The sequence below is a fragment of the Trichosurus vulpecula genome, chromosome 6 (assembly GCF_011100635.1).
Source record: "Trichosurus vulpecula isolate mTriVul1 chromosome 6, mTriVul1.pri, whole genome shotgun sequence".
Classification (NCBI taxonomy): Eukaryota; Metazoa; Chordata; class Mammalia; order Diprotodontia; family Phalangeridae; genus Trichosurus; species Trichosurus vulpecula.
In genome coordinates, this window is record NC_050578.1 from 3,318,207 (window position 1) to 3,339,372 (window position 21,166).

General features: G+C 45.2%; 1 protein-coding gene across 1 annotated transcript in view; it reads left to right on the forward strand.

Moving 5' to 3' along the window:
• Nucleotides 1–21,166, forward strand: part of TNKS (tankyrase) — a gene marked incomplete at its 5' end in the record, with an annotated part of 215,739 nt that overhangs the window by 154,335 nt on the left and 40,238 nt on the right. Inside the window, 3 exon segments of the mRNA XM_036762800.1 lie at nucleotides 1,785–1,956; nucleotides 6,529–6,608; nucleotides 16,206–16,351. Of these exon segments, the coding sequence (XP_036618695.1) occupies nucleotides 1,785–1,956; nucleotides 6,529–6,608; nucleotides 16,206–16,351 (398 nt within the window).

The window sequence follows — 21,166 nt, forward strand, 5'->3', positions numbered from 1 at the left end:
TTCTGCCACACCCAGGGTACTGACTGCCCTCAAGGTTCTTTTGAGAAAGAAGTGAACAGACTCCACATAAGAACAAAAAAAATAAAAATGTCCCAAAGAGGCAGCAGGGAAGAGAGGAGGCTGAGCAGTAGCCAGGGGCCTCTTTGGACAAGGAGGCAGCTAGGCTTGTCCTCCGAGCTCTCGGGTCATGCGGGACACAGACTTCTGGGCTGTACTAGAGCCCATGGGGAAGAGCATGTAAACTGGACAGTGGGAGTGCCCCAGACCCTGTCAGAAGAGGTGCCCTTTCCTGAAAGATCAGTCAGCAAGTGTTTCTTGAATGGGTATGGTTAGAATATGCAATCTCATTGGGGATTTTGCCCTGCCTGCATTTTCAGTCAGATGGCTACCTTTTCCCTGCCCTCTAACATTAACGAGAGGCTTTAGGAAGGGCAAGGGAATAAGCATTTATTAGGCACCTACTGTGTACTAGGCACTCTGCCTACCAGTGGACTTGGGGCAGGGGGGAGATCGCAAACCTATTGAGTCACAGTTTTCTTTCCAGAGGATCTCTATAGTCTGATAAGATAAACCTAATCTAATCATATTTAATACCCCTATAGTATAGCATTTGGTGTGTTGGCCTCCCATTAGACCGTGAGCCTCTTGAGGACAGGAATTGCCTTGCTTTTCTCTTTCTTCCCTGTATCCCCAGTGCTTAGCACCATGCCTGAATGTTTATTAGAACGCATCTGCGTGCCCAGTTCCATATTGGAGATAAGCAGTTCTTTTTCATAGTTACTGAGCTTCTTCATAAACTCTGAGCTCAGTGTCAGCAGCGTTATTGGTCACTCAGAAATTTAGTGTCTGTTTTTCTTGGGGGGGGGGGCGGGGGGGGCAGTGTTGTGTCAAATGACCAAAGCCATGATTTTGTGGGTTTGGGCCACTCCTGGTGCATCCTTCATCTCCTCAGATCAGCTACTGATCTGCAGCCTGTCCTTGTGTTTCACCAACACGTTAAGCAGCTTCCCTTTGTGATCTCAGAGCCATTGGCATCTGAAACAGGACCTGAGTCCCAGGCTAGTCTGCTGTCCTGCCGTGGTTCTTGTCTAGTACCCTGAGGTGCTTGAATCTGAGCACGCTATAGGTGGTGGGAGGGCGTGCGGAAAGCCTTCACGTAGTAGCTGTTGCTTGAACTGAGCCTTCAAAGAGGAAAAGGAGGGTCCTCCAGGCCTGAGGGACAGCTAGTAACAAAGGCAGAGAGACAAGAGATGGAGGTGTGTGTGTGGGGAACATTGAGAAGACCGCAGAGCGTGGAAGGGGACTGATAAATCTGAAGTGCTGAGACAGCAGGTACAGATAGACGCCCTCCTCTGCATCTGTTCTCAGCGCGAGGCATTATGGGAATGGCTCAGATGCCGAGCGCTGTCTCAGAACCAGCTAGACAGTTCTCTCCTGGACAGCACTTCAGAGAATGAATCGTGAAATAGTTCATGTTCAGTCATTTTCAGTTCAGCTGGTTGTACTTTCTTTTTTTTCCCCAAATGCTTTTGGAGAGCATTCTGATTGTTCATTGTGACTCTCACAATGAACAATAATCCTAGAAATATCAAGTGCTTCCAGGTGGTTCAAGATTAATTGAGCCCACTTTCTGTGGTCTGGACACTAGAACTGTAGTCATTTGTGAAATTATTTCTGTGGTGGTTTTCAAAGAGGCTTTGTTATTTCTCTTTAATAAAAGGCTCTTTGAAAGGAAAACATGAAGGAGAGAACCTAAGAGATGCTTTATTTTAATGCTTTTCCAGATGAATGCGCTGGACACACTTGGTCAGACGGCTTTGCACAGAGCGGCCTTGGCAGGCCACTTGCAGACCTGCCGCCTCCTGCTGAGTTATGGCTCCGATCCCTCCATCATCTCCCTACAAGGCTTTACGGCTGCCCAGATGGGGAATGAGGCCGTGCAGCAGATTCTGAGTGGTGAGTCTCCCTCTCATGCAGTGGGATGGTAACGGCTGCCATAAGTGTCTCCCACTTTGTTTTTTCATTAGTTAATTTGTTTATTTTTAGTTTTCAACATTCACTTCCATCAGTTTTAAATTTTCTCCCCTCTCTCCCCCCTACTTTCCCAAGGCAGCCTGCAATCCAATATAGGCTCTACATATACACTCCTATTAAATATATTTTCACATTAGTTATGTTGTGTAGGAAAACTAATGAATGGAAGGAACCATGAGAAAGAAAAGGAAAAGACTCTGCTTTGCTCTGCATGCAGACTGCATAGTTCTGTCTCTGGATGTGGATGGCATTTTCCATCCTGAATCCTTTGGAATCATTTTAAGTTCTTGCATTGCTGAGAAGGGCTAAGTCTGTCAAAGTCAGTCACCACTCACTGTGGCTGTTAGCGTGTACAGTGTTCAAGTTAATGTGGGAATATTCTATAATGTGATACAAATATATGTTTGAAACCATAAGTTAATATTCAGTGGAGAAACAGTAGAAGTATTCCCATTGAAACCAGGTAAAGAAAGTCTTAGCAGAAAGATTTTGAGAGAGGCGAGGGAGACTCATTATCGGATTTTTAATTAAAAAATTAATTTTTTACACCACCACAACCCTCAAAGACTCTGCGCTGAATTATAGAGGAGTTGTCGTTTGCATCTGTAGAGGTCTTCCAGACCTTGAGGCCAGACTGGGGCTGCCATGTGGCGCCATCTTAAAGTACTGAAGAAATCTGTGGGGATCATTTTCACACTCAGAAACCCCTGGGCCTTCACACATGCCTATGCTATGCATCTGTTTTGGTAGGTACATGCATACGCACCATGATACCTAGGCATGCTTCCCTCTTGATATTAACATTAAAACAGACAGTGGCAAACTTGTGCATTAGTGGCTTCCTCCCTGCCTGAGAATGGGCTCAGAACAAGGTCATCCTTGCAACCTGAGAGATAGGAAGCTCTCAGTCTGTGTCTCCTTTTCCAGATGTGTTTGTTCCAAAATCCTTCAGACTTTGTACTTGACCCACCACCTCATGCCGTTTATAGCAATCGATCAATAACAAATCATAAATTCATCATCTCGATCCAGTGGATCAGGACCTGGGACATGTTTCAGAAACATTGGTAGTTCTACATGTCTACATAGAACTCTGATCTGTAAGACAAATACCCTTGGGCATCAACTGAATGTATCTCAATATAAAAAGTTACCTGCAGACTTCAGAAATCAGAGCCAGCTGATCAGCGTAGCCCTAAAGTCACACCATTGGAGAATGTCATAATTTTAAAGTATGTTTATGTAAATACATGCACACACACACACACACATCCTGTCTTCTTAGATATGGAGGGGTTACATTGTGCATTGATGAGGGGAACACCCGTTCCCATGAATTCAAGGATCGTGGACGTGTTGAAATGTCCCTTTATGTGTGGTTATGTACTCTGACAAGTATTATACTTGGGATAGGACACCTCGAAACTTACACCAGGGGCATCCCAAGCGTGCTTGATTTGTAATTTCAACAGGAGCCAACATTGCAAATCAGATGACACAAATGGCCCATTCAGACATTGTCAGCTTGTCCTGACATTTTGCTCAGCACCACTGGAAGGGGAGTCATTCTGACATCCCTGATTGATTCTCTGTCACACTCTCTTTCCTTCCTTTCCCTTCCTCCCTCCTCTCCTTCTCCTTTCCCTCCTCTCCCCTTACAAAAAGGAGTCATTCACTGTGAACCCCGCAGTTCTCTTCATCTTCAGACTCTCTGACGCTATCCCCCACATTCGTTACTCCTTTGCTCCAGGCCCTGATGAAGAGAACCCTTCTTGCTAGCCACCCTGGACCTCTTCCATTCTGCTGGCCTCTGCTCTCTAAAAGCATGCCCAAGTGGTGGCCACCTTCTGAACACCTTCCCTTGGTCCTGTCATCCTCCAGAGCTGTTGTTTTGTATCTCACCTCCCTTTCTTCACAGCTATACTTAGAAAAAGCTGTCTTTGGTCACCTCCACCTCACTCCCTTTTCAGCCCTTTGCATTTGTTCTTCAAACCTCACTGCTCGCCTGAAGCTTCTCTCTTCAGTCATCAGTCATCTCTTTATTGCCAGATCTCTCATGTGTTTTCAGTCTGTGTACTTCTCTATCTCCCCAGAATTTGCCACTGTTGCCCCCACCTGCCCACCCTTTCCTTCTGGACGCTCATTTCCTTTCTCAGTGTTTCTGAAGCCGTAGTTGTCTTCTTCCCGTCTGGCCGTTCCTCAGCCTCCTCTGTCGGACCATCATTCATATCATGCCTTCAACTGTAAGTGCCCCCAGTACTTTGTCCTGGGTTCTCTTCTGTAGAGAATTAATTAATCGGTTCTCCTGGGTCCAAATACGTTATGAATATCTCTCCCCATGATCTCTATGCCTAGCTCCAGTCTTGCATCCCCAGCTACTTCTTCGTCTCTATCCCATAGACATTTTTAACCCAGCTCAGAAGCACAGCAGAACTCAGTCACCTCCTTAAATCCACCCCCTTTTCTGCCTGTGACATCACCATAACTACTATTATATCAGTCCCTAATCAGAGTGTTCAAGGGCTTCTTGTAAAGCTCATAAACCCTCTGTGGCTCCCTACTGCTTCTAGCGTCAATCAGTCTGCAGACACTTATTCTTCACTTAGGCATATGTGCGCTGCTGGCCCACGCTCTAGTGGGTGACATTACAACTCCATAAACAGCCACGTACACAGTGCAGACAGACAACTTCGACGTAGCCTCGGCCCCAGCAGCTGGGAGAACTGGAGAGTCTTCTAGAGACAAACAGGGGCGTTCTGCAAGGCAGAAGGGAGCAGAACTGGATTCTAGAGTGGCAGCCTTAATGAGAACACACTTGACCAGACAATGTCTTTGATTGATGGTGATAGGTAGGCCCTGGGGGCCAGCCACTGCCAAGAGCCTTCTGGTGGACTGCCAGGCCCCTGCCAGCCTTTTTACCTGGCATTTCTCTTTATACCTTCCATGGGTATAAAGTAAACTAGGCCTGCTCACTATTCCCCCATGTGACATTCCATCTCCCCTCTGCCTCTTAACATCTCTTCATAACTCCAAGGGGGCTGCTCTCCAGAGGCTGTTGCCAGTCCTCACACTCCAGGCTTCAAGAGTCCCCTCATTCCAGTTAGTTCGTGTTTGTGTAGCACGTGCTCACGGGTGGACATGTGGACGGTAGGCTCCTTGAACTGTTACCCGTTTGTTTTTGGAGCCCTGGTGCCTTGCTGATTGTCTGTGGAGGAGTAGAGACTAGAGCATTGTGCGGTTCCTACCTGGAGCCATCCTTCATCTGTCATCCATGGTCCACACCTCTGTGTGGATGGAGGTGTATCCCTCAAGGCCCTCGATGCACAGCCCTCTTCAGCTTCTGGAGCTCCAGGCCTGCCTCTCCAGCTGCCAGCTTGGCCAACATCTCTACACAACGTATCCAGAACACACCTGGATACCTTTCCTCCCAAAGCTTCCCCTTCTCCAGACTTGCTTGTTCCTGTGGAGTTCAGCCTTATTTCCATAGACACACCCAGACTCATGACCTTGAAGAATTATCAGTTTGTCAGGCTCTCCAGCTCTGTCTGGCTTACACTCAGATGGCCCCCATATCTGAGGAGGCTCCTGCTTTGTCAGTCGCACCTCCTCAGCATCTTCATCTATCTCCTCATTTCTCTGTGCTTCCAAACACAGCCCCTCCAGCCCAAGCCCTCAGCACTCTGGTATGGACTGTTAGCAGCGTGTTTTCATTGGTTTGGGTTTCACCTCAAATGCCAGCCCCTTCAAACTATCTTTTCTGAATTCCCTCACATTGTAGTACCCACCTCCCCCGTCCAATCATTGCTGATTAATTTTTTTTAGAGGGGGAAGGCAGGACAATTGGGGTTAAGTGACTTGCCCAAGGTCACACAGCTAGTAAGTGTGTCAAGTGCCAGAGGCCGGATTTGAACTCAGGTCCTCCTGACTCCAGGGCCAGTTCTCTACTCACTGTGCCACCTAGCTGCTCCCGTGCTGATTAATTTTTAAAAATATATTCTGTATTTACTTACCTGTGAACAGGTGTCTTTCCTTCAATACTCCATGAGCCCCTGGAAGCCAGGGACTGTCTCACTTCTACATTTCTCTGTCTGACACCAAACAGTGCTGACCTATCATAGGCTCTTGTTAGCAGTGATTTCTCTGTTTTATCATTGAATAATTTAAAAACAAATCCTGGGTGAGGAGTTACACAATAAATCACTAGGAAATGTGAATGACATCTCCAACGTTGAATGACAGACCAGTCAGAACTTGCATTAAAATGTTCTTGTCCAGACACTGTGTTACAAGTATAACCTTGAACTGTCATGAAGCCACATTGAGGAGAGCTGAGAGCAGAGGTGAGATCATCTGGTATCAAAATGTGATGTGGTGGGAAAACAAGGCCCTGCTTGGGCCTGGGCCGCCTCTCTCAAGGACACCATAGGTATTGTGGCCTCCCTGGCCCTCTTCTCAGTTTCCCTTATCTCTACTTTGTCCCAATCTGTTTTACAGAAAGTACACCTGTGCGCACCTCAGATGTCGACTACCGGCTCCTAGAGGCATCCAAAGCAGGAGACTTGGAAACTGTGAAGGTAAGGCAGGGGAAACTCTGATAACTGGCTTCCACAGGGCACCACAGAGCATTCTCCTGCCATGTACCATTGCTCAGCCCCTGTGTCATTCTGTGCCTTCCTTCAGTACGGGCTGGTAGCCATCCTCTTCACTCTAATCCCTGTTCTTAACACAGGGGACTTCACCTTCAAACACCCAAATCCCACGGCCACCTGTGGCAGGCACCCATGGGGTGGCAGGAAGAAGGAGTCCCCCACAATCCTCCTGTGCCTATCTTCCATCCCCTACCAGGACCTAGAGCTCCTCCACACTCTCCCAGGCTTTTACCCCTGCCCTGATGACTTCACTTTGCTTCCTTCCCAGTCTGAAGCCTAGAGTTAACCAGTCCCGTGTTCTTGAATCCCTCACCCCCTTGTCCTAGTGTTGCTCGTTTCTTGGCAAACACCAGTACAAGAGGGAGCCACAGACCCTGCTGACTGGATTCACAACACGTTGGTTGTCTAATATGCCATCAAGAACAGAAGCATCAGACATGTGGCTTACAACACTCCCAAGTGTCGCTTGAACTAGATTAAAATGTAATTGGGGAAGATTTTACAAAATTAATAAAAATACAGTAAAACATAGTGAATATTACATTGTACAACTAAGTCAGCATGTGGCATCTAGGGAACTCTAGGTATGGATGGTTTTTCTTTGAATTGCTTCTCTTTGAGTTTGACAGCACTGATCACGGACATCCCTGGGCACTTTTGACTCCCCTTTGGTTTACTATCACATCCCCCAGTGGCTATTCCTCACTTGTTACCCTCTCCCTAAGCCTCCCACTCTGCCCCTTTCTTCTGCCTTCTCATGTCCCACTTGACGGGGAAAATAGAAATGGTTTACAGTGAGTGCCTTTCTTGTCGCTTCTCTAGACCTCAGAACTCTTCTCATCAGCCCCTGGTCTCTCTTGTTTATGCTGGCCTCTGATGAAAAACTCTTTTCTCCTTGTGAAGGCCAACAGTTCTCCTTTTGCTATTTTGTTTTAAATTCAAATTTATATTTTTAACATGCTTTTCTTTTTAAATTTTGAGTTCCATTTTCTCCCCTTTGCACCCACCCACTTTGAAGGCCAGCAAAATGATATTAATGATACATGTGAAATTATGCAAGACATGTTTCCATATTAGCCATATCATCAAAAAAAAAGGAAACAAAACAAAGCTAAGAAAATTTGGCTTCAGTTTGCACTCAGAGTTCTTCAGTTCTCTCTCTGGAGGCGGAGAGCGTTTTTTCATCATTAGGTCTTCAGAATTGTCTTGGGTCGTTGCATTGATCAGTCTTTCACAATCAGTCGTTATTACAGTGTTGCTGTGACCGTGTGACATGATCTCCTGGTTCTTCTCACCTCACTTGGCATTCGTTCATAACAGGTCTTGCCATGTTTTTTCTTCTGAAACCCCCCCCCCCCATCATTCATTGTTGTTCAGTTGTTTCAGTTGTGTCCGGTTCGTGGTGACTCCATTTGGGGTTCTCCAGCTCATTTTACAGAGGAGGAAACTGAGGCAAACAGGGTGAAGTGACTTGCCTAGAATCACACAGCTTACTAGCATCTGTGGCTGGATCTGCACTCAGATCTTTCCGATTACAGGGCCAGCACTCTATTTTCTTGCCACCTAGCTGCCCTGAACAGTGTATTAGTATACCTGTTTTTATTTATTTATTTATTTATTTCTGATAGATGTGAGGTGGTGCCTCAGAGTTGTTCCGTTTTGCTCTTCTCTAATAAGCAATGATTTGGAGCATTTTTTCATATGACTGTAGATGGCTTTGATTTCTCCTGAAGACTGCCCATTTATATCCTTTGACTATCAATTGGGGAATGGCTTTTTTTTTTTAATTTGACTCAGTTCCTTATGTATTTGAGAAATAAGGCCTTTATCAGAGAAATTTGCTGTAAAAAAACCCAATAATATTACTTTATTGTCTATGGTAACTTTGAGCAAAGCATAGTTTTCCTGATTATCTCTTTTTTTGCTTTTGCTTTGTCTGAGATCATGATTGCTACCCTTCTGTTTTTTAATTCTTCTGAGGTATAATAGATTCTGCTCCAGCGCTTTATTTTAACAGTGTGCGTTTCTTTCTGTTTGAAGTATGTTTCTTATAAACAGCATATTGTTGTCTTCTGGTTTCTAATCCATTCTCCTATCCCCTTCCATTTTATGGGTGAGTTCATCCCATTCACATTCATAGTTAGGATTACTGTGTTTTTCCCTCCATCCTATTTTCTTCTGTTTATCTTTTTTATCTCCCTTTTTATCCTTTCTCTCTTCAAAAGTCTGTTTTGCTTCTGACCACTACCTCCCTTAATCTACCTTCCCTTTTATCATCTTTCCCCGCCCCAGCCCATATCTCTTATCCCCTTCCCCTTCTATTTCCTTATTGGTTAAGGTAGATTTCTATAGCCAATTGAGTGTGTGTGTGTGTGTGTGTGTATGTATATATTTTCTTCCCTCTTTGAACCAATTCCAGTGAGAATGAGGTTTAAGCACTGCCTGACACCCCTATCATTTCCCCCTCCACTATAAAAGCTCTTCCTTGCACACCTCTTTTATGTGAGAAAAATTTTCCCATTCTTCATCTCCCTCCCCCTTTCTCCCATTGCATCCCTCTTTCATACCCCTTCATTTTTTTTTGAGATTATCCTAACGTAATTGACTGACTCTTACGCTCTCTAACTTCCTAACTGCCCTAATAATGCTAAAGTTCTTCGGAGTGACATGTGTCATCTTCCCGTATAGGAATTTAAACAGTTTAATTATATTGAGTCCCTTATGATTGCTGTTTCATGTTTATCTTTTTATGCTTCACCTGAGTCTTGTATTTGAAAGTCAGATTTTCTATTCAGCTCTGATCTTTTCATCAGGATTGCTTGAAAGTCCTCTCTTTCATTAAATGTCATTTTTTCCCTTGAAGTATTGTATTCCATTTTGCTGCATTGGTAATTCTTGATTGTAATCCTAGTTCCTTTACCTTCTAACATATCATATTCTAAACCCTCTGCTCCTTTGATATAGAAACTTCTAGATCTCATGTGATCCTCATGTGAAATGTGATGTGTGTTGTAGCTCCACAATATTTGAATTGTTTCTTACTGGCCCCTTACAATATTTTCTCCTTGACATGTGATGTGTGACTGTCCTTCCACTGCCCCTCCAGAATTAACTATTCTCATCCTTTGGTATCTCTGCTTATCACACAGAGCGTAGGTGTATGTAGGGAATGTTTTTCTTATTAATAGAATCTCTGGGTCAGGGGCAGGAAAATATTTTGACCACTTTATTTGCATAATTCCAAATCGCTTTCCAGAATGGTTATACCGGTTCACAGCTCCAGCAGTGATGCCTCAGCATGCCCTTCTTCCTGTGATCCCTCCAACATTGAATATCACCATTTTTGTCTGCTTTGTTGACACAGCGTACACAGCATCATTGCTTTTTGCTTCTGTTCTTCCAGACTGTCTGTCAGTTCTGCGTCCTTGTATTACCAATCAGTTATTCTCTGAAATTTGGCTATAATATTTCCGGGAGTGTTCATTTCACAGGATGTGATCCATGGATTCTTTCAGTCTCTATTTTGCCCTCTGGATCTAAGATATTGTGACAGTTTTTCTTTATAGTTTCTTGAAATATGATGTCTAGGCTCTTTTTTTGATCATGGCTTTCAGGTAGTTCAATAATTCTTAAATTATCTTTCCTGGATCTGTTTTCCAGAGATATTTCACATTTTCTTCTATTTTTTTTCTTTCTATTTTGTTTTATTGTTTCTTGATGTCCCATGCAGGTACCCCCCCTTTTCCCAGTTCTGCTTTTTAACTGACTAATTCTATTCTTTAGTGGATTTTTGTGCATTTGCCATTTGGCCAATCCTGTTTTTAATGTATAATTTTCTTCAATTTGGGATGAGGGTGGGGAAGCAGGGGACTCTTTTACCAAGATGTTAATTCTCTTTTCATAATTTTCTTACATCACTCTCATTCCTTTTCCAAGTTTTTCCTCTAACACTTTTATCTGTTCTTTAACTATTCCAGAAATATTTGATGGGCTTGTCAAATCTTAGCATTTTTCTTTAAGGCTTTGGTCGTAGCTTTTTCACATCATTGTCTTCTGAGTAGCTTTTTATGGTCAGGTTCTTTTTTTGTTGTTTCCTCACTTTTCCAGCCTACTTCTTAACTTTGGACTTTATGTTAAAGTTGGGCTCTGTTCACTTGGGGTTGGGGAGGTGCTGTACCAAGCTTCAGGATTTTTCACGCTTCTATTTTCAAAGATAGTTCTGGGGGTTTGCAAGTTTCCAGTGCTTCCAAGGTGATATGATCCTGGGCGGGGGGTGGTTACTGCTTTCCTGGTCTGTACTCTGATCTTTACCCAGAAAGGGCCCCTATCCCCTGCAACTCTAAGCAGTAGCACTCTTCCTGGCCTTGGACCTGTGACCTGGGCCCCTGCTCTCCTGCATTGCTCTTGTCCTTGGTTGAGGGTGACTGACCCCCAGTGTTCCTCTCCACCCTGGAACTGTGACCCAGAAATCCATATGGATGGTAGAGTTGCCAGTCAGTGCCAGCTGCATCCACAGCCAGCAAATGGTTCCCTGTACTCTTTTTCTGACCAGTTGTCTGATTCCCTTACCATTTCTGGGATGAATCTCCCAAAAGTGCTCCAGGCCAGTGCCCACCACAAACCTATCGTGCTAACCCCTGAAGTTGTCTTAGGCCAGAAAAATGTGCCAGTGATCCTTTATTGATTTCTGCCATTCCAAAATTTAAATTGAGGCGTTATTTTAAAGTTGTTTGCAGGGGAATGTTGTAAGAGTTCAGCTAGGTTGCTTCCTGTACTCTGCCATGTTGGCTCCCTCTGTCTGTACTCTTGAACCCTTTTGCCCCTGTCCCCTCAGGAATATTTCCAGCACTGTCATCTGCTCCCTTTCTCTCACCATCAGTCTCTCCCTGTCTGCTTCCCTGCAGCCTGCAAAATGCCCAGTTATCCCCCATTCATAAAACCCTTCACTACACCCTGCCATCCCCGCGAGGTTTTGTTGTCCTTCTTTTCTTAGCCCAACTTCTAGGAAAAGCTGTCTACACTCATCCTCACTTCCTCTTCCTCAGATCTTACAGCCCTTTGCAATCTGGCTTCAGCCAAAACTACTCTCACTAGTTCTGTGTGCTCTCTTAATTACTAAAATAAAAACACAATGAAATAATAAAAAAACCCTGGAGAAAACGTGAGAAATGAAAGTCCTGGTTCTTCCCAGAGTATTGCCTTTACCTCGGGTCTGATATTTTTTCCCCTTCATTTTCAGTTGCACATTTTCTCTCCGCTTTCAAACCTCCCACTCATTGAGAAAAGAAATAGGATAATCATTGTATGTTTGTCATCATGCAAAGCATTTCTGTGTTAACCATGTTGCCATAAAAGCAAAAAAAAAACAATTAAAAAAGGAAAAAATGCTGCCATTTGCACTCAGAGTTCCTCGGTTCTCTCTGGAGGTGGGTAGCGTTTTCCATCATGAGTTCTTGGGAATTGTCTTGGATCACTGTGGTGATCAGAGTAGCTCAGTCTTCCGTCAATCATAGTTACAACAGCGCTGTTACTGTGTGTACTGCTCTCCTGTTGGTGCTCACTTAACTTCACCTCCGTTCATGTAAGACTTCCCATCCCCTTCGTCATTTCTAACAGTATATTGGTGTAATAATATGTATAAGAGCACAGTGCGCTTCAATACGGTAGTTCTGTCACAATCCCATTCTGAGCTTGTTCAGTCATTCCACAGCTGACTGGCTTCCCCTGTTTCCGATTCTTTGCCACCACAGAAAGAGCTGCTGTACATACTTATACAAATGGGTTCTTTTCCCTTTTCTTTGATCTCTTCGGGATGCAGATCTGGTTGTGATATTGCTGGGCATATACTCCCATGGCCACTGCCCTCATCAAGGCCCTCAGCATCTCTCGCCCAGACTGTCGCAACTGCCTGATTCTGGTTGGCCTCCTCCTCACAGCTGTCAGACCTCACCAGGCCACTCTTCTGCTCGGAGGACTCCAGTGGCTTCTTCTTGCCTTTGGAATCAAATACAGACTGACGTGCTTGGCATTTAAAGCCTTCCTCAACTGGGGTTCAGCCTACTGACTCCTCTAGCCTTCTGCATTAATCCCTTTTATATGCATTCTTTGATCTTGCCCAGTTGCTGTTTTGGCCACTCTTCACCCATCACAGGTACTTCTCCAGTCTTGTGTTGGGTTTGAACTTATGAACATGTTGATTTATTAAGCAGTGCAGGCCAATTACTTAACAAGTCGGGACTACGCCTCCTTAGCTTTGGTACTGGACCCTGAATGCAGGAAGAGACAGATTTTTATGTATTAAAAGGTAACAGTAAGTGGATTGTAAACAGGATGTGAGATTAGGCGATCTGATTTCTAATTAGAGGAAAGATTAGGGACTTTCCAGATTGGGAGAGGGAGCAAGGACAGTTCCCTGAAATCAGGAAAAGAGGTGTCCCAGTCCCTCAGACTGACCGGTAGTAGGGAGCCAGCTTTCAGATAAGGCATGTGAGTGGCTTGAGATGTCAAATTGTGAGAAAACTCCTGGCATCAATCTTCGGATCTGATTGAGTTTCTGTTCAGCATAACCTGGGTTCCTAATTAAGGCTCCCTGAGTAGCAGGGACAGGTGGTCCAGCTTCCCACCCACACAGGGCTAGGTTCACTCACAATCCCTATGATGGAATAAACTTTTCTCACAAGACTGATGTTGGATTAGACCTAGAATTGAATAGAAAGGGAACTGAGCTGATCCAGAATGGAATCCCAGGATGGAGCCAGTGCAGGTCCCTCAGTTCCATCACTTTGAGTGCTGGGGGAGGGCCCCCACCCCCACTCCCATCCCTGCCCCAGGGTAGATGGAATCAGAAATGCCTCCAAAGGGGTGTATCTTATGCCTGTTTGGCTAGTAAATCGTACGGCTCAGATGGCTTCCCCACTTGTTATTCATCATCCACCATGGCCTCTATACTTGTGCACTGTGTCCCTGGTCTGTAGTGGACTCCCTTCCTCTTTCCACCACTTTGGGAAACCCCCGTTTTCTTCAGCACGCAGCCCAAGAGTCACACCTTTTTCCTGTGTAATCCGACCGTCCCAGATTCTTCCAAGGCTGGTGCCCCTCCCCCAGTTAGCTTGTGTGGTCAGCCAAGGGAACATCTGGGCAGTGCTTAGCACAGTGCCCGGCACATAGAAAGCACTTACATAAGATGGAAAATGAAAGAGAGGCATTTAGTATTTGAAGAGTTGAATTTTGTTGTGCTCCCATGGCTTTTCTTCCTTCATTTGTCCTCTCCCTTTCCCCTTTCATTTAAAGTAGGGCACAGAGGGGTTGTAAGTGATACTCCTTCTTCTTCGCCCCAGGCAGCAGCAGTTTATTGACCTGTGCTCTGTCCCTTCCTAGTTCTATCTTTGTGCCCCTGGGCCAGACTGAGGGGAGCTGTTGGGACTGTGTGTTTGTTTTGACACCTTTGTCTCCAGGTGTATTCCTGACCCCTCCCTCTACCCAGGGAGCCCTCTCTTGTAACATAGAAGAAAAAAGGAAGGGAGGGAAGGAGGAAGGAAGATTCATTAAAACTAAGCAACATATGACACTGTGCACTGCTGAGTCGCTGCAATGAATGGGCCTTCAGGGTCCCCTCTCTCCCGTTTGTTGTTTGTATTTATATTTTTGTTGACATCGCATGTTACTTTCCTGATGGGGCTTATTGCTTCACTCAAAGGATTTCCTCTACATGCAAAGGATGTTTTCCTTGACATTTCTGCGGGCCACCTGAAATCCTTTAGCAGGCCTGAGTTAGCTGATAGGTCTCCTCATGCTTCTCCAAACGATTTATAATTAGAACTTCTTGTGGCACTCTCCCCCTTGGTGTGCTGCTGTTTGTATACATCTGCTTGGTTTCCCTTTCTCTACAACTGCGGAAAGTGCTGCCCTCCACATTTGGGAGCCATTCCTCCTCTCTTTGACCTCTGCCATATGCACCAGCAGTCAGGTCTTGGTGCTTTCCAGAGTTGTTGGCATCAGTCGCTGGCTCCTCTGCCAATGTTTCAGCGGGGTTGTCTTTCTGAGCAGCATCAACAGTTGACATTTTTTGTCAGCTCTGCCAATTTTCTCAATCTAAAGTAGAACCTTTGGGGCATTTTGATCTGCATCTCATCATTTATGCTCTGGAGCCATCTTAGGTAGTTTGAAATTCTCCTTTTGGAACCTAATCTGTCGTCTCTTTCTGACCACTTACACACCTCTGGGCTCTCTTGAGTTGCCTGTATGCTTTGGCCATCAGACACATGGCACACAAACTTTGTTTTCCATTTTTATTTTGGTTGTACCGATTAGGTTTTGGAAAAAAAGCTTCTCGATTTCATGTTCTTTATCATTTGTGAGTGCCACTGTCCCTTGTTCGATTAAGAAACCCCCTGGTACCCACCTTGGTGAAAGATACCCTCTCAGACTCTGTTCTCAGCTTTTTTATGGTATATCTTACTATTTGGGTCTTGTATCCATTTTGAGTTTATTATGACATATGGTATAGTAGGTTGTTTTCCAGTTTGCCCAGCAATTCTTGTCAAATACTGAGTTTCTTCCAGAAATAGGTTTACTGAGCTGCAGGTTTACTGATCACCAAGTTGTTGGATTCGGTCGTTTCTGACTATTCCTTATCTAATCTGTTCCAGTGATTGACCTCTCTACTTTTGAACCAGTACCAGTTAGTTTTGATGGTTGTGCTCTGGAAGGGCACTCTAGACCATTTCGTCTTAGCTACGTGGGCATAGTATTGAACACTGGACATTGTAAACTTCAGAGTGCCAGACAGGCATTAGCGATTGCTACTCTTATTATGGTCATTTAACCTACATTTGACAAAGGTGAAAAGAAGAAAAAGAAATGGCCAATAGAACAAGAGGTCATGTGGAGGAGAGGAAAGGGAAGGCACACACAGACCCAATCCAGAACCGTGAAGGTACAGAAGATTTCCCCCCAAATTGAAGGAAGCACCAAGTACACAGTTAGGAAGGGGGGTCGTCTTGCTTAGTTCTGTTCTAGTTAGTTAATCGTAGGACCCCAGTAGAACTAAACTCGTCTTGATCCTTAGCTTCTTAATCCCTTTGCCCAAGTTACAAAACACAGTCCTTAGCATCTCAAAATTATATGCGTCAAAATACATCCTTGGATGGACAGAGCTGGGATCAGCCCAGCCTGCCAAACCTTCCCTACGTGGCCAGGTCAGGATGGCCGAGGCTCCCCTCCAGCTGCAGCAGTCAGGGGGTGTCTGTGTCTGGGCTGGGCATGGGCACTTGGGCCAGGAATGAGTTAGGACAATAAAGAGCTGCCAGGGAAAGAGGAAGGATTCTCTAGTGATTGTGATTCAAGGGGTTAGTTTTTAAATGTTGAGTTCATTAACTCATTTTTTGTGGGGAGAAGCATTTACTAGAAAATACAGTAATCTACTCAGAAACTCCAGTGTTGTAGAGGTAAATCTAAAACTGAAATTTAGATGTTCCTCTTTTCACATCTCTGCTCCATTTCCCTCCCTTCTTCTCCCTCAAGCAACTCTGTAGCCCTCAGAATGTGAACTGCCGAGATTTGGAAGGACGCCACTCGACCCCTCTTCACTTTGCTGCCGGCTACAATCGGGTGTCTGTGGTGGAGTTCCTCCTCCATCACGGCGCAGACGTTCACGCCAAAGACAAGGGGTAGGTGTCACGCGCAGCATGCGCCCTGTGCCGTATTCCCATCATTAATCCACCAGAGGCTAGCTGCTGGTATAAAGTTTTCAATGTGTATTTGTTTTTTAAACCTATTTCACACAAGTATCATCTTCCTAATGGAGGGGAAGGTATGAAGTGTCCATATGGATGCGTTAGACTAGAATCATGTCGAGGTGCTCTGACACCTGCTTCCTGGCCAAGTCACTGACATCTCAGGGCTTCTGCAGTGTGGACCTGCATTGGCAGAGAGAGGGTCTTCAGGCGGGAGCTTCGGTACCACTGAAATCGCAAATCTGTCTGTATTATACGAGAAATGATGATGTTCTTAATGGCAGTGTTTCGATAGCTCGTTTCCTGTCCCCTAAACACTTTAAGTCTCAACTTCAGGGTAGTTTTGACCCAATATGACTGTTTTCTAGGTAAGTATTCTCCGTTTTTCCCCTAATGTTAATATAGTAAACTATTTGACCACGTATAACATGAATAAGTCTATAAGCTGTTAGAGAAAAAAAAAGTCTCTTCCTGGCTCAGAACATTTGGGGGGTAATCTTAACTGAAATGACTTTTCATTTCTTTAACTCTGAGGTAAGCTGACACTTTTTCTCTGTAATTAATATCTTCTTTGTCAGAATAGTTTCCCACATTACCTTCACCTCCACTGCCAAGGAAATTTAAGAGCAAAGCCCAGTGAATAAAGTGATTTGTTCTGATGAGATCTTGATGCGCTGTTTCCTACCCACAATCTCCCACTTGTCTCCTGAGAGGAGGAGGAGAGGCTTTGGGGTTTTTTTTGTTCGTTTTTTCCACACTTGCCTCAGACTAAAGCATAACAAACCTACTTCACCTAGCCAGCACGATGCCTGAGAGAGCACACGGCCTTTGTTTGCTGGCGTTTGGAATAGGAGCTGCCTGGTTTGTCATCTTAACTTGGAAACAAGATTACCGCTTGTGAGCATCTCCTAATGAAAAGCTCTTTACTCCCTTGGTTTGGACACCTTCCAGAGATACTGGCACAGCCATGTTGGTGTAAATCTGCAAAGCTTAACTCTTCTCCATTTTCTCCACCGCTGCCGAAGAGCGTCTAGCCGGAGTTGGCACCAAAACAAACCCTCTGCAGCGATAGATGTGGCCATGGCTGTTGGTCTGAAATTCTTAGAACTGGGATAGAACACCCCCATTGTACAGATTAAGAAACCCAAGGCACACCAAAAGGAGATTGCCCTGCTCTTTAGACTAGCTGTACCTCTGACTTCACGCATTTGGATTGCTTGTGGGTGTGTCTCAATTCCATTTGGTTTGTACTTCGTTGCACCACGCGGGCTAAGCAAATGAGATGTGAGACTGTTAACCTGATGATCGGCTCTAGTGATGTCAGGAAAGGGGGAAAGAGAGAGAGAAGTTGAGAAAAATGAGGCAGACAGGTTAAGTGGCTCATGCGGGGTCTTTGTGACTGGATCCAGGCCTAGTGCTTTGTCCGCCTGGCCAGCTAGCTGCCTGTATTAATTAATAAACATTTATCCAGCTCCTGCTTTGTGCTAAGGGCTGGGAGTACAGAAAGAGGCAAAAGACAGCAAAGGGATTTCTTCTGGGAGAAAATGGGATTTTAGTTGGGCCTTAAAGGCAGCCAAGGTCAGAGGTTGTGGAGCCTGGAGCCACCAACTGCCTCTCCCTCTCATCTCTGGCTGTCCCTTCCTGGGACACTCTGCTCTGCCCTGACTCCTGACCTCCGTGGCTTCCAATCCCACCTTGTACAGGAAGGCTTCCCTAACCGCTCTGACTGCCGGCATCCTCCCTCTCTTCCTCTTTTCTGGTTATCCTGTATAGAGCTTGCTCTGCATGTCATCTGCCCCGGTAGACTGTGCGCTCCTTGATGGCAGGGACTGTCTTTAGCCTCTTTTTGTATTCCTAGTGGTTAGCAGGGCCTGGCACATAGTAAGCATGTAATGAAATGTTTATGGATTGTATGTACGTATTTATTTTCGTGTCACTTCCTTCACCAGAACGCAAGCTTTTTGAGGGCCGTACTTTTGCCTTTCTTTGTATCTCTGGTACTTGGCACTGGGCCTGGAACGTTGTAATGATTATATTGATGATAATAGCAGCTGACATTTATACAGGGCTTACTTTGTGCCAGGCAGCTTGCACAGCGCTTCACAAATATCTCTGTTGATCCTCAAAACAACCTTGGGAAGTAGTGCTATTATCATTCACATTTTATGGGTGAGGAAACTGAGGCAGACACGCAGCTAGTCTGAGGCCAGGTTGGAACTCGGGTGTCTCCCAGATTCTAGCCCCAGACTGGTCATCCAGCCTCCACTGGAGTTGTAACGGAGATTCCAAAGGAAAGAGTTACTATAAACTGTGACATCTTCCACGTGCACCTGGTTGTGGACAACATGACCGTATGTTGATTGCAACCAGCCCTGCAATGTTGTGGAACCTTCCAGATGAGGTCCATAACTACTCCGAAGAATTCAGCCTTACTGGGCGGGGAGAGAGGGAGGGAGAGGGAAAGGGAGAGAACACCAGGACAAGCAGGTCTGGGTGCTCCGACATCTTCTGGAGCATCACCCATCTATGGGACAGACTGCGCAAGTGTCTGGTGCTCTGGACCCACAAGGGAAGAGAGGGAGAGTGGGTAGGCTTTGCTCTAGGAAGTTTCAGAGCGCTCTCAGTGACTCCAGTTTCTCACTATAAGACCCCTTTGGGAGCAGAGCCAGGATGATGGCTAGAGGGCAGGGACTTGCTTGGGTTCTCTCCCAGGTCCCTCCAGGCGCCTGTGGGGAATGGCTCTGAACAGGTTCTGGAGCTGCAGAACCCACGAGGTGGCAGAGGGAGGCAGGGCTCCAGTCCAGAGGGGCCTGGATGGTCGCCGGAGGGGTCTGTTGTGCGGAGCAGGGAGTGGAGCGAAGCACAGCCCAGCGTGAGGCTGCACCAGGATGGAAGCTGGGCGGAGCAGGCGATAGGGCCTTGGGTCATTGAGGTGTGGCAGTTGCCAGACTTCTCAACCCACAGACCCTGGGGACAGCAGAACAGGTTGGTGGGAAGGGCTGCTAGATCCAAGTGAAAGCAGCTCTGGGGCTGCTTCCAGAGCTCCAGCTGTGGTTGCTTCCGGCCCCAGGCCCACCTGGTGGGAGGAATCAAGTGGCAGATCAGAGCCGGAGTGCAGAGCCTGCTTGGGTCTGGGTCTCGATCCGGGGTAGTGGTTCTTGGGGGAGGAGGAGCACTGGTGTGGCAGAGCTTGCTGTGAAGAAGTAGCTCTGAAAACAGCAGCACAGCCCCTAAAGCTTGGGACAAAGTACTCTCTACAAGCAGTCATACCCTGACAAAGAGCTCAAGGGTCAAGTAGTTGGCTGGGGACATGAACATGCAGCGAAAAAAAGCTCAGACTCAAACTCAGACTTTGGAATCTTTCTTTGGTGACAAGGAAGACCAAAACATACAGCCAGAAGAAGTCAACCAAGTCAAAGAGCCTACATCAAAAGCCTCCAAGAAAAATATGAACTGGTCTCAGGCCATGGAAGAGCTCAAAAAGGATTTGGAAAAGCAAGTTAGACAAGTAGAGGAAAAATTGGGAAGAGAAATGAGAGTGATGCGAGAAAACCATGAAAAACAAGTCAATGACTTGTTAAAGGAAACCCAAAAAAATACTGAAGAAAATAACACCTTAAAAAAATAGACTAACTCAAATGGCAAGAGAGCTCCAAAAAGCCAATGAGGAGAATGCCTTGAAAGGCAGAATTAGCCAAATGGAAAAGGAGGTCCAAAAGACCACTGAAGAAAACACTACCTTAAAAATTAGAGTGGAGCAAGTGAAAGCTAGGGACCTTATGAGAAATCAAGATATTATAAAACAGAACCAAAGGAATGAAAAAATGGAAGACAATGTGAAATATCTCATTGGAAAAACCATTGACCTGGAGAATAGATGCAGGAGAGAGAATTTAAAAATTATTGGAGTACCTGAAAGCCATGATCAAAAAAAGAGCCTAGACATCATCTTTCAAGTAATTATCGAGGAAAATTGCGCGGATGTTCTAGAGCCAGAGGGTAAAATAGAAATTGAAAGAATCCACCAATCGCCTCCTGAAAAAGATCCCAAAAAGAAGACTCTTAGGAACATTGTCGCCAAATTCCAGAATTCCCAGGTCAAGGAGAAAATACTGCAAGCAGCCAGAAAGAAACAATTTGAGTATTGTGGAAACACAATCAGAATAACACAAGATCTAGCAGCTTCCACATTAAGGGATCGAAGGACTTGGAATATGATATTCTGGGTGGTCAAAGGAGTTAGGATTAAAACCAAGAATCACCTACCCAGCAAAACTGAGTATCATGCTCCAAGGCAAAATATGGATTTTCAATAAAATAGAGGACTTTCAAGCTTTCTCAGTGAAAAGACCAGAGATGAATAGAAAATTTGACTTTCAAACCCAAGAGTTAAGAGAAGCATGAAAAGGTAAACAAGAGAGAGAAATCATAGGGACTTACTAAAGTGGAACTGTTTTGTTTACATTCCTACATGGAAAGATGATGTGTATAATTCATGAGACCTTTCTCAGTATTAGGATAGTTGAAGGCAATATACATATATATAAACAGAGGGTACAGGATCAGTTGAATTTGAAGGGATGATATCTAAAAAAATAAAATTAAGGCATGAGAGAGGAATATGTTGAGAGAGGGAGAATGGGAGGGATCGAATGGGGTAAATTATCTCACGTAAAAGTGGCAAGAAAAAGCAGTTCTGTTGGAAGGGAAGAGGGGGCAGGTGAGGGGGAATGAGTGAATCCTGCTCTC